At 37.0% G+C, this 14,799-nt stretch overlaps 1 protein-coding gene across 1 annotated transcript; it reads left to right on the top strand.

Annotated features, from left to right (window-relative positions):
* Positions 1-9,255: 9,255 nt before the first annotated feature.
* On the top strand, positions 9,256-9,669 carry LOC118831732 (40S ribosomal protein S12-like). Its single transcript, XM_036739169.1, has one exon. The coding sequence runs from the start codon at positions 9,262-9,264 to the stop codon at positions 9,658-9,660; it is 399 nt and encodes a 132-aa protein (XP_036595064.1). The 5' UTR covers positions 9,256-9,261; the 3' UTR covers positions 9,661-9,669.
* Positions 9,670-14,799: the final 5,130 nt, after the last annotated feature.

Raw genomic sequence — 14,799 nt, 5'->3', positions numbered from 1 at the left:
AAATATCATTGAATTTTATCTTCTAATCCATTCTGCTATCCACTTATAGTTGAGTTTATCCCATTCACATTCACAGTTATAATTAATATTTATTTCTCTCTGTCTTATTTTCTTCTGTTTATCCCTCTTACTCTTCTTATTGTATCCCTCCTCTAAAATCTGTTTTGCTTCTAACCACTGCCTCCCTTAATTTCTTATTTCTTCCCCCTCCTACTTCCTTAATGGGTAAGATAGATTCCTATAACAAATTGCTTACATATTTTTTCTTTCCTTTATGAACCAATTCCAATGAGAATATGGTTCAAATATTACCTGCCACCACCCCCTATTTTCCCTTCCACTATAAAAACTCTTCCTGGAAGTCTCCTTTATATGAGAAAAAATTCCCCATTCTCCATCTCCATTTCCCCTTCTCCCACTGCATTCCACTTTATCCATTTTTTATATCATCCCAACTCTTGCCTCACACTCATGAACTCTGTTTTTGTAGACTCCTAACTGCCTTAATAATGATAAAGTACTTAGGAGTTTCAAGTAGGTATATATAGTTATACAAACAGTTTAACTTTATTGCGTCACTTATGATTACTTTTTCACACTTACCTTTTATATACTTCTCTTGAATCTTGTGTTTAATGACAAATTTTCTATTCTGCTCTGATTTTAATCAGGAATGCTTGAAAGTGTTCTATTCCATTAAATATGTGTTTTTCATTGAAGGATTATAATTTGTTTTTCTGAGTAGTTTCTTGTCAGTTTTGTAATCCTAGCTCCTTTACCTTCTCAAATACCATATTCCAAGCCCTTTGATTCTTTAATCTAGAAGCTGTTAAATTTTGTGTGATCCTGACTGTCATTTCCCAATATTTTATTTCCTTATTTCTTGTCACTTGCAGTATTTTCTCTTTGACCTTAACACTGTGCAATCTAAATATAATTATCCTATGAGCATTTTCTTGGAATCTCCTTCAGGAGGTGATTGGTGGATTCTTTTAATTTATATTTTGCCAACTGGAACATGAATATTAGAACTTTTCCGTTATAATCACTTGAAGGATAATATTTAGGCTGGTTTTTTGATCATGGCTTCCAGGTAGTCCAATAATTTTAAAATTGTCTCTTCAATCTGATTTCCAGGTCAGTTGTTTTTTCCAATGACTTATTTCACTTTTTATTGTATTTTTTTTCATTCTTTTGACTTTATTTCATTGTTTCTTGATGTCTCATGGAGACATTAGCTTCCAGTACCCCAATTCTACTTTTTTGAAGGGGGAAAGGCAGAGCAATTGGGGTTAAGTGACTTGCCCACACAGCTAGTAAGTGTGTTAAGTATCTGAGGCCAAATTTGAACTCAGGCCCCCCTGACTCCAGGGCCGGTGCTCTACTCATTACACCACCAAACTGCCTCAATGCAATTCTAATTTTTAAGCACTTATTCTAATGAGGATTTTGATGTCTTTTTCCATTTGTCCAATTGTGATTTTTAAGTTCTTTTATTCAGCAAATTGTACCTGTCTTAGCAAAATGTTAATCCTCTTTTTGTTGATCTTGGGTACAATCAGCATTTTTTGGGGGATGGGTCTTTGGTTATTACAGGTTTCATGTTGTTAGCTTCTGATGAGTTTATATCTTGTTCTTCCCTGTGAACTTAGTAGCATTTTAGGGTCAAGTTGTATTGTTTTTATTGGACATCGTGGTTCATTTTTCCATGCTATTGAACTTTATGTCAAATTTGGGTTCTGCTAACTTTCATATGGGAAGGCACTGTCCCATGCTTCAGGCTTTTTATGTGTGTGTGTGCTGCTATTTCCAAAGCTAATTTGGGGGATTTGCAAGTTTTCAGTCAGTCCTTTTAGGTGCAATGATCTGGGAGAGGTGTGATCAGTGTTCTCCTTATGACCACTCCAATCCTTAACCAGAGGGGCACCTCCTTGAGAGGTGTGGTCACTGTTCTTCTGATCTGCACTCTGTTCCTTAATCAGGAAGGGCCTCTGCTTCACTGTAGTCATAAGCACTATCATTCTTTTAAGGACTGAAACTGTGACCAGGGCCCCTGCTCTCCTGGAACAACATGGACTATCTCACCTCTCTGCATTGGAGCTGCAACTGGGGTCCCTGCTCTTTCATGACTGAACATAAGTATGGTTCTTTGTCCTGGAGCTTTGACCCAGAGTTGCTTATTGACAATAATGTTACCAATCAATACCAGTTGCATCTGGTGCTGGCAAAGGGTCCCTGGTAATCTCTTTCTGAGCCATTGTCTGATCCCTTTACTGTCTCTGGACTGAGAGCTCTCAGAGTTCCCATGGTCACATTGAAAGCCCACTGCTGTTGGTAGTTCTAGGATATGTGTTCTGGGTCAGCCCATACTCCAGTGTCACATATTTCTCTTGTTGAACTCTGAAGATGTTTTAGGCTCTGCTGCTCCAAAATTTTAGTTGAGGAGTTATTTTTAATGTTCTTTGGAGAGGTATATTGGGAGCATTGAGTTGGATTGCTGCCTATACTCTAACATCTTGGCTCTGTCCACCAATTCATTGATTCTATCTGTTCATTAGTTCTCACATTCATCCACTTCTTTCTACAAAACACACACACACACACACACACACACACACACACAACTTTAGACCTTCCTCTTGCCTAGATTGTGGCAATAAACTTCTAACAGATTTCTCTGCATTCAGACTCTCATAATTTATCCCACTTCCATATAGTTGCCAGATTGATATGCCTAAGGCACAGGTGTGACAATGTCATCTTACTCATGAAGGTTTAGTGGATACTTTTTCTCTCAGGTGAAATATAAATTTCTCCTTTTGGCATTTAAATCTTTCACCATCTGCCTCTAATCTATCCTTTTGGATCTGGCTACATATTATTCTCTCTCATTTACTCTTTGTTCTATCCAAATGGACCTATTTGATATGCCTTGTATTTTTTTTTTCATTTCATCATTCTGTTTTTATGTTTGTAGACTCTATGTCTTATAATCCCTAACTTTTTTACAAGTGTAGGTGACCTTTAGGAATTTATTTCAATTGGTAAGATTTCACCATTTCAACCAATCCCTTAGCCTGTATAAAATGATTTGTTTCTTTTGTTGTACTTATTTTCCATTTATTTACCTTACAGGATCATAAATACAGAGCCTGAAGGGACATCAGGGGATTCCTATTCCAGCCTCCTAGTATAGCACATAATATTTCTGTCCTCATCCCAGTCCTCCAGAAGAACATGAGCTCCTTGAATACATGGATTTTTTTTACATCATATCTTTTATTCTGAGAATCACACACAATACCTGACATACAGGGGACAACATAATTTTGGTGAATAAAGTGAAAAGATTTTGAGAAAATGACACCATTTCTTAAGTAGGAATGTAAGTAGTAGCTATTTTATAGTCTCCTAGTTTTATTGCCCCAGAATTCCTGTAGCTGAATGCATGAATGATTTCTAGGATAGTTTTATCTAAATATTTTTCCAGGAATAAATAGATTAATGAAAACACTTTCTTCTGCCTTATGTGAAACTCTCTAGCAAAAAAAAAAATACAAAAAGAAAACATTACACTTTTTTGATTGGCTATTTTAATAGTGCGTAATAGACATGCCCTTTATCTTCAGCTCCCTACTACTCTTTGCCAACTATGCAAAAGTGAATTATCTATGTATCACTAACATTTGATTTTGAGTTGCCTCTCTATGTCAAGCCTTTGTAACAATTCATTCTAATAAAATTGAATGTAAGACATTAAATTTTGCCCAAAATCTACACAATGCAATTAGGAATCATAACAGTTGGTATAATGAGTTATTAAAGCCTTTAAAAAGTTTTGACAGTATTAAAGACTAGGTATATTTTGCATTGCAGTGGGAAATATAAATATTTATGAACTACTTAAACATTAAAATAAACAATAAGCTTTTCATTGTTTAACTTTTAAATGCAGCTTTTATCACTAAACAGGGAAAAAGCCTCATATTGTCTAAGTTTGGTGTAAAAATCACTGCTGTGGAATATTATTAAGCTTTCATTTTTGTCATTTATGGATGATAATTCTTTTGGGGATTTACAATTCATTTTTTCTGGGAAAGTCACCAAAACTTCATTTTCCACAAACCACTTAAAGAATTGGTCAAATAGGTGATTTATTTCTGTATATGAATACCTCTTAACTCCACTCCCTGGCCCCAAATGAAATGGAGGCTTTACATCCATTTTGATGGAACCATTAAAACCATGCTTAGTAAATTTACATATTTTTTGGCTTGTGAGAGAAAACCCTGATCTTTAGCATTCTCAAATATTACAGAAGGCCATTGTCTCCTTGCTTTTTTCTGACTCTACAGTATGTTGATTTTCAATTCTTAGATGGTCACCTTCCTCCATCCTTTCCTCCCTTCTGTTTCTAGAAAAACATTATACATGGAGGAATACTTATAAATTAGTCCAATTCTTTCATTTTGCTGAAAATAAGGATCACAGAAGAGGGATCACTTATCTGAAGTCACAAAAATCATTAACCTTGACTAGAGTCCAGATATACTGAGTTTTAATCCAATATTCTTCCCACTAAACCACACTGAATTCTTCTGGCTGCTTTTTTAAAATAATTTTTTCTATTTCCTCCCTCATTGTCAGGTTGACAGCTGTCAGGTCTTGCTGCTATCATAGTGCCATACTCTGGAATCCCTCCTGAAGTCCACCTAATAATTTATTATTCCTAAATTAATGTAGAAAATATTAGGACTCTGAGACAGGAGAGGACTGAGTTTGATTACCAGCTCCAAAATCCGCTAGTTATGTGAACAATGATGTTGCTAAGCCTTCAAGAGTATTATGTTTTTTTTCCATCTACAATATAGAGATACTTAAATTTGTACTGAATATACCACAGAATTTCTGTGACTAAATAACTTTGTAAACCTTAAAATATTACACAAATGTGAGATATCATTATGACCATGTTCATGAAACTCTATGTAAAGAAAACTAGACAGTCTTTTAACATGGATATAAAACATTTCCCTATGAGTAGAAAACATCAATTTTAGTACATTGATTTAAGTAACATCAATAAAGATGCCTATTTGATTTCATCAAGATGACTTAATTATATATTTTCATTTTTATTCTAGGCAGCTGCTTTTTTTTTTCAATAAATGAGCTCTACATACATGAGGTTTGAAAATTCTGAATCAAATGTGTTTTTTTTTTCTTTTCTCTTGGTGGTAGGTCTGTATATCTGTCCTTTTCAGTGATATTCAAGAGCATAAATATCCAGAGGAGAAAAGCCAATTTTGCTATTTACTTTTTATATATCACCCAATGCATGCAACTGTTGTGTATGGTGTATTCAGGGAGGAGTAGCACCTCTCATATGAAAGCTTATAAAGCCATTTTCAGGGCTCCTCATCTACCTTTGGTGTCTACTTGAGACTCAACTCTCCTCTGTGTCTTTAAGAAGCTGTAGCATGTGCAGCAGCCACACCTAGGTAAAGCATCTTATTGGACAGGCTAGACTCATTGGTGAGTTAGGGGATGTCTGCCTCAAGTATATGAAGACTTTCCTTGGCAGAATGAGCACAGGAGAACAGTATGTTGCAATGGCTATGAAGGTGGGTGACCCAGGTTATGTGGAGGGCCTAGAGCTTGGTCAAACATTGATGATGCCAAGGTCATTCACTGTATCCCAGGCAATAGTCAGTCATGTTGATGTTTGTTTTGCCAGTGGAATTCAATGACTCTAGAAGAGAGTGAGGCTGATGACTTTCTGTACCTCTGACTCATTTAAATCTGATTCATGAATGAATCAAGATGTCTCCTCTTGGTGTCATTGGTCCTCTTTGAAAATGAAGGATAAACAATATATCTAATACAGAGAGGATTTTAATTAACTATTATTGATACAGACAAATCAATCAATCAGCATGTATTTAATACATATCCACTCTGTGGTACACTGTGGTACACACAGGACACACATATACAAAGAGTGAAATATACCCAGGGATCTTGATTTATAATGGGGAGGACAAGTACACTTATCTGATATAGATATAAAATAATAAACATGAAGATGAAAAAAGAGTTAAATTCAAGATAGTATAAAAGGAAGGGCAAGAGCATATGGGGTAACTGGGAAAGGCTAATGCAGAAAATAATATTGGATTTTAGTTCTAAAGGAACAGAGGGACTCTATGGGGCAGAGATAAGGAGGGATTATACTCCAAGAACTTTTGACAGTGCAAAGGCATTGAAGAGAAACAATTTACAGGGAGAGAACTTGGGACAGAATCTTGGGGAACACACAAAGCTAAGGATGCTATATATAATGATAAAATAACTAGGAACTGAAAAAAGTGGTCACAAAACAGGAGAGAACAAAATCACACCCAGAAAACCATAGATACTAGCTAGAAGGAGAGGTTGATAAAAGGTGTGAAATTAAGTCTGAGCAAATTTGTCAATTAACAGATCATTGGCAACTTTGGAGAAAGCACTTTTAGTTGAGTTAAGAGGTCAGGAGCCAGAGGTCACAAGTGTTGAGGAGAAAGAAAAGTAAAACTGGCAAGAAATGAGACATTTTCATGGACTTTGAGATAAGAAGGAAAGATATAGATATTATATATCTTTGAAGAAATTATCAAAGACAACTGCCCAGAGGTCCTAGAACGAGAGGGCAAAATAGTCATTGAAAGAATTCACCGATCACCCCCTGAAAGAGATCCCAAACTGAAAACACCAAGAAATATTATAGCCAAAATTCAGAACTATAAACTCAAGGAGAAAATACTGCAAGCAGCTAAAAAGAAGAAATTCACATATCGTGGAACTACAGTCAGGATCACGCAGGATCTCTCAGCTTCCACAATAAAAGACAGGAGAAATTGGAATATGATATTCCAAAGGGCAAAGGAGCTGGGACTACAACCAAGGATCAACTACCCAGCAAAACTAAGCATAATTTTTCAGGCAAGGAGATGGATATTCAATGAAATAAGGGAATTCCAGACCTTCCTGATGAAAAGGCCAGAACTCAATGGAAAATTTGATCTCCAAATACAAAACTCAAGAGAGATAGAAAAAGGTAACCAGAGAGAAAAACCCCACAAACCTTGTTAACCAATAAGGGCAGGTTGTTTGCATCTTTATGTGGGATTATATCATCTTATGTATGTTTTATATATATATACATATATAGGTCAGTCTTAAGAATGGTACAGCTATTATGGCAATTGAGAGGGATACACATAGATTGTGAATGCCTGTATAAATTAACTGATGTAAAGATAAAAAATATAAGTAAGAGATATAAAGGGAGGTCTATGAGAGAAGAGGTAAGGAGGTAGTAGAAAAGGGTAAATTACACCAAATGAAGTGGCACAAAAACATATTATAGTAGAGGGAAAGAAGGGAGGGAGAAGAGCAGTATTTGAGCTTTACTGTCATCTGATCCGGTTCAAGAAGGGAAGAACATACCCTGATAAGTTTAGAAATCTAACTTGTCCTACGGGAAGTAGGAGGGGAAGCGGGGGGAAGGGAGGGAGGTGGTCAGAAGGGAGAGGAGAAGTAGCAAGTGGGAAACAGTAAGATAAGGGAGGGGAATAAAGAGGGAGGGTAAACTGAGGAAGGCGGTGGTCAAAAGCAAAAGTATCTACTATGTTCCAGGCACTGGCTTCAAAGCACTGTAAAAATACACTTTATTTATTGCATTCCAAGACCTCTCAGACTAGTAAATATGTGAAAAACAAAAATGAAACTAACCTGCCATGGCCTGTTATTATTGAAATTAAACTGACTTGTAATGATCACTGTGTCTTTCCTAAGTAATCATGAACCATTAGTGTTACAAGGCATTCTAGATATTTTTTTCCAGGAATAGATGATCAGTTCTCTACCCTACAGTTTGGAGAATCCACTTTCTCCTGCATTTTTTAAAATTAAGATAGTATGTTCCTTTGTCAAATTCTGGGACAAGTCACCTATTTCCTCCAAAGCAAAACAAACCAAAACAAAAACCAAACAAATGAATAAATAAATATGTAAACAAGCAAATAAATCAATAGATAGATGGATAAATAAGAGGATGGAAGGATAGATAGATAGATAGATAGATAGATAGATAGATGGAAGGATGCGTAGATAGACAGATACATAGATAGATGAATAGATGACCTTCACTCTAAGTCCCTATTTCCTATGCAGTTATAAAGTTAAATAATTTGAAAATCTGAATTGTTTCAAGGTGTTCACTTACCCTGAGTTCCCTTAATAATGAGGTCAAATATTTCAGACCACACTTTTCCCCCCAGAGAAAGTGAAACAATGCCATTCTATATACATCTGGTATCACAAATACGTACTAACAATGAGAGATAATAATGATGAATGTGGATGCAAGAGTTCAACAAATTAGAAATCAAGAACTTTTGAATATGTATGTTTTATGCTTGTCTTTAAATACATTTGAGAGGATTATGTGTTTGGGCTGATTATGAAAGCTTAAGAGCGGTTATAACCCTCCCTTGTTTTCAGTGAGAGATTACAAGCCAGCCTTGAATGAAAACAAGAAGGCATCTCTGTCTATCTGCTGATCATTCCTGCAACACAATAGCACCAGCAGCTGCTTTACAAGAGAGCACATGGATATATAAAATAGCCATAGCAGCAGGAAGAAAAACCCAACAGATCCGGTTTTTAACTTTTACTTACGAAAGCTACACATGTGTTCTGGTCTGAAAGACACTGTATGTTTCCCACTGGCTAAGACCTCCTAGGAAAGTATTATATTTCAAACAGTATGATAACTCCCAGACTAAGACCACCAAGAGGAAAACCTCTGTTAATATTATAGTATGGGGGAAGAATACTAGGATCAGACAACCTGAGTTACTATCGTGATTCTCTCCCTAATTACCAAACCGAACATGGCCAGGTCAATTTTCTCATTTAACAAAATGAAGAAGTCGGACTCAACTTCTCTGTACATCAATTTTGCCTCCTCTCAAAAATGAGGGGATTAGACCTGATAACTTCATAGGTCTTTTCTAGTACTTAATCTATGATCTTATGATTTCTTTAAGATCTAAGGTATTTCACAACTTTAAATATTATGAAACAATTGGAGACAATTTTGGCCAAGGATAGAAGCATATCTTTGAAAATCGCATACTAACCCTGTGAGAATGATCGAGCGGGAGGCGGAGGCTCCTGGGTGTTTTCAAGATTTAGTTTCACCCATGAACCGCTGCCATGGCCGAGGAAGGCATTGCTGCTGGAGGTGTAATGGACGTTAACACCGCTCTACAAGAAGTGCTGAAGACCGCACTCATCCACGATGGCCTAGCTTGTGGAATTCGTGAAGCTGCCAAAGCCTTGGACAAACGCCAAGCCCATCTTTGTGTTCTTGCTTCCAACTGTGATGAACCTATGTATGTAAAGCTGGTTGAGGCCTTGTGTGCTGAGCATCAGATCAACTTGATCAAGGTTGATGACAACAAGAAGCTGGGTGAATGGGTAGGCTTCTGTAAAATTGACAGAGAGGGAAAGCCCCGTAAAGTGGTTGGTTGCAGCTGCGTTGTTGTTAAGGACTATGGCAAGGAATCTCAGGCCAAAGATGTCATCGAAGAATATTTTAAATGCAAGAAGTGAATAAATAAAAGCCTTCGTCTGATTTGAAAAAAAAATAATAATGGAGACAAAAACTGCCTGGTGAAATTTACTGTAAGAGGGATGGGGCCAAGATGGCGCTATGAAAGGAAGTAACTACTGGAGCTCTCTCACAAATTCTGTCAGATACTTCTAAAAAAGTGAATCTGAGCAGATTCGAGAGAGTTAGAAGCCATTAGTAGTTTGAGAGGGACAGAAGCACCGAGCACGCTCAAGGGCACTAGACCAAACAGCAGAGGAATCCAGCCAGGGTCTGGGAGGTCTCTGTGTGAGTGAAAGACCAGAGCAGGAACAGGTCCAAGGAGGCAGTACTGGCTACAGCTACCGGCTACATCCACGATAGACCCCCCTAGGCCTCTCAGCCCAGGACTGGAGTCTGTCTGAGCACCAAACCTGTGGCTGCAGGAGCAGCTAGCACTAAGGCTTCCAACCCACAATCTAAAAGTTTGAAACTCATCTTTTTGAATTCTTGGGAGCCATGGTGTCCAGGTAAAATGGCTCACATCTCTCCCTGGAATAAACCCATAGAATACTACCTCAGGAGAAACACAGGAGCCATAAGTGGGGCTTTAGAAGCAAGATAAGTTAGGGAGAGGTCCCTTCTTGTGGTGGTAGAAGGAGACTAGTGCAGGAAGAGAGGTCTCCCAGCAGCGCTCCCATCAGCAGAACAATGAGAGTAACCAAGTCCCAGGGCATGAAACTAAGAAACGTCAACACCAGGACACCAGACATGGCTTTGCACAGCCAGGGGAAGTGGGAGACACCGGCACAGACAAGAGCTGAGACAACACATGCTGTAGAATAGTCCTGGGGAAGAGAAGACTCCTAGCAACCAGACCACCCCTATCCCACAGCTCGCAAAACCAGAGGCCATAGCGCATAAAGATAGACCCCAATAGAAGAAATTTGGGACAGAGCCCCCTGAGCCCAAGAAGCAGAGATCCACATTAGAAACCGGGAGGAAAAAAAAACAACACCACAAAAAAGAACATTGAGAAGCTTTCAAATACCATTGATTCATAGTATAGGGACAGGGAAGATCATAATACCAGTTCAGAAGAGGACACCATGGACATAACACCCACATCTGAAACATCAAAAAGGAAAGTGAACTCATCTCCAGACCCAAAATCATTCCTGAAAGAATACAAGGAGGACCTTAAAAACCAAACTAAGGAGGTAAAAGGAAAAATTGAAAAAATGGAAAAAAAATTTGCAGAGGAAAACAAATATATTTTTAAATTTTTTTTATTTATTTTTAGTTTACCACACACAGTTCTACATAGTTTTGAGTTCCAGATTCTCTCCCCTCCCTCCCCCCTCCCTCCCCAAGACGGCCTGAAATCTCATATAACTACCATATATAACTTCGCATTGAATTAATTTATACACCAGTCAAGTTGTGGAGAAGAATTATGACCAACGGAATGAATCATGAGAAAGAAGAAACAGAACCAAAAACAAACAAACAAACAAAAAAAAATCCCAAAAACAAAAACAAAAGAGAAGCAAAAAAAAAGCGAGCATGTAGTGCGCCTCAATCTGTATTCAAATTTCGTAGTTCTTTCGCTGGATGAAGATAGCATTCTCCATCGTGAGTCCCCTGGAGTTGTCCTTGCACCTTAGGTTGCTGAGAAGAGTGAAGTACGTCAGGGTTGGTCCTCACAGAATCCATATATCTGTGGTTGTGTACAAGGTTCTCCTGGCTCTGCTCCGCTCATTCAGCATTATGTCATGTAGGTTTTTCCAGGTTGTTACGAAGTCTGCATCATCCCCATTTCTTATGGCACAATAGTATTCCATCACCTTCATATACCATAGCTTGTTCAGCCATTCCCCAGTTGATGGGCATCCCTTTGATTTCCAATTCTTGGCCACCACAAAGAGAGCCGCTATAAATATTTTTGTACATACGGGTCCCTTTCCCTCTTGTGTGATTTGTTTGGGATACAACCCTAGAAGTGGTATTGCTGGGTCAAAGGGTATGAACATTTCTAAAGCCCTTTGGGCATAGTTCCAAACTGCTCTCCAAAATGGTTGGATCAGCTCACAACTCCACCAGCAATGCAACAATGTTCCAATTTCTCCACATCCTGTCCAGCATTTATCATTTTACTGTTTAGTTATTTTAGCCAATCTGACAGGAGAGGTGTGGTATCTAAGAGTTGTTTTGATTTGCATTTCTCTAATCAGTAGTGATCCAGAACATTTTTTATATGCCTATAGATAGCTTTAATTTCTTCCTCTGAAAAGTGCCTGTTCATATCCTTTGACCATTTCTCAATTGGGGAATGGCTTGTATTCCTATATATTTGGCTCAGTTCCCTATATATTTTAGAAATGAGGCCTTTATCAGAGATACTAGTTGCAAAGATTTTCTCCCAATTTTCTGCTTCCCTCCTAATCTTTGTTGTATTGGCTTTTTTTGTACAAAAACATTTCAATTTGACATAATCAAAATTATCCATTTTGCATTTTGTAATGCTCTATATCTCTTGTTGGGTCATGAATTCTTTACTTTTCCATAAATCTGATAAGTAAACTATTCCTTGCTTTCCCAAATTACTTAGAGTATCAGCTTTTACTCCTAAATCATGAACCCATTTTGACTTTATTTTGGTATATGGTGTAAGATATTGGTCTATGCCCAGTTTTTGCCCTACCATTTTCCAATTTTCCCAACAGTTTTTGTGAAATAGTGAATTATTAGCCCAGAAACTGGCTTCTTTGGGTTTATCAAAGAGTAGATTGCTAAACTTGTTGATTTCACCTACTTGTGTACCTATCCTATTCCACTGATCCACACCCCTGTTTCTTAACCAGTACCAGGCAGTTTTGATGACTGCTGCTGTGTAGTACAGTTTAATATCTGGTATGGCTAAGCCACCTTCTCTAGTATGTCTTTTCATTAATATCCTAGATACTCTGGACCTCTTGTTTTTCCAGATGAAATTTATTATTATTTTGTCCAGCTCAGTAAAATAATTTTTTGGTAATTCTATTGGTATGGCACTGAATAGATAGATTACTTTAGGTAAAATTGTCATTTTTATTATATTAGCTTGGCCTACCCATGAGCAACTGATATTTTTACATTTATTTAGATCTGATTTTACTCGCGTGAAAAGTGTGTCATAGTTTTGTTCATATAGGCCCTGGGTTTGTCTTGGCAAATAGACTCCCAAATATTTTATAGTGACTACAGTAACTCTGAATGGAATTTCTCTTTCTATCTCTTGCTGTTGGGCTTTGTCAGTAATGTATAGGAATGCTGAGGATTTATGTGGGTTTATTTTATGTCCTGCAACTTTGCTAAAGTTGTTTATTATTTCAAGTAGTTTTTTACTTGATTCTCTAAGACTCTCTAAATAAATCATCATATCATCTGCAAAAAGGAAAACAAATATTTAAAAAGCAAAATTGTGAAATGGTTAAGGAGAATCAGAATATAAATGTAGAAAATGTCTCATTGAAAAGTAAAATTAACCAAATTGAAAAGGAGATAGAGAAGACAAAAAAAAACAGAACATTAAAAATTAGAATTGGCCAATTAGCAGCTGACTCCATGATACATCAAGAATCAATCATACAAAATCTAAAGAATGAATAAATAGAAGAACAAATGAAATATCTGACTGGAAAAACAACTGACCTGGAAAATAGATCTAGGAGAGACAATCTAAGAATTCTTGGTCTACCTGAAAGCTATGATGAAAAAAAGAGCATCGACAGTATCTTCCACATAATCCTTTAGGAAAATTGTCCAGAAGGCCTAGAACCAGAGGGTAAAATTGTCATCAAAAGAATCCATCGATCATCCACTGAAAGAAATCCCAAATAGAAAACTCCATGAAATATTATAGCCAAATTCCAGAACTACCAGGTCAAGGAGAAAACACTGCAAGCAGGCAGAAACAATTCAAATATCACAGAACTACAGTCAGTTTCATGCAGGATCTTTCAGCTTCTACATTAAATCACAGGAGAAATTCGAGTATGATATTCTGTAAGGCAAAGCAGCACAGACTACAATCAAAGATCAACTACTCAGCAAAATTGAGCATAATTTTCCAGGCAAGGAGATGGACATTCAATGAAATAAAGGAATTCCAGACCTTCTTGATGAAAAGACCAGAGCTCAATGGAAAATTCGATCTCCAAATACTAAATGCAAGAGAGAAATAAACATGTAAAAGGGGGGCAGTACCCTAGTTAATCAATAAGATTAGTTACATCCTTGTATAGGATTACTTGATTTTATATATGTTATATGTATATACGTAGACATATATATATATATATGTCAATATTGAGAATAGTGTAGTTAGAAAGGGATATTCTTAGACTGTCGGTGTCAGTATAAAATAACCGACATAATAATAAAAATATGATTAAGAAATATAAAGGATGGTTCTTGGAGAAGAGATAAGGAGGTAGTAGAAAAGGGTAAATTACATCATATAAAGAGGCACAAACACATATTATAGTAGAGGGCAAGAAGGGAGGGAGAAGAGCCATATCTGAACTTTACTTTCATCAGATTTGATTCAAGAAGGGAATAACATATCCTGGTAAGTATAGAAATCAAACTTGTCCTACAGGTAGTAGGAGGGAAAAGGGAAAAGAAAAGGGAGGAGGGTGGTCAGGAGAGAGGGAAGAAGTAACAAAAGGAAAAAAGTAAGATAAGGGAGGGGAATCAAGAGGGAGGGTAAACTGAGGAAGGCAGCAGACAAAAGCAAAACTCTGTTGAAAAGTGGAAGAGAAAAGGGAAAAATAAAAGAATAAATGGGGGGAAATAGGATGGAGAAAAAGATACAGACAGTAATCATAACTGTGAATGTGAATGAGATGAACTCTCCTATGAAATGGAAGCCGATAGCAGAATGGATTAAAAACCATAATCATACAATATGCTGTTTACAAGAAACACATTTGAATGGGGGAATACACACAGGGTAAAGGTGAAAGACTGGAGTAGAATGTATTGTGCTTCAGCTAAAGTAAAAAAAAAAGCAGGGATAGCAATCATAATCTCAGACAAACCAAAAGCAAAGAAATCTCTAAATAAAAGAGATAAGGAAGGACACTACATCATGCTAAATGGCATCACAAATAATGAAG

Source organism: Trichosurus vulpecula, chromosome 9 (assembly GCF_011100635.1).
Source record: "Trichosurus vulpecula isolate mTriVul1 chromosome 9, mTriVul1.pri, whole genome shotgun sequence".
NCBI classification, from domain to species: Eukaryota; Metazoa; Chordata; class Mammalia; order Diprotodontia; family Phalangeridae; genus Trichosurus; species Trichosurus vulpecula.
Note: the sequence above shows the minus strand (reverse complement) of the source record. Positions and strands in the feature narration are given on the sequence as shown.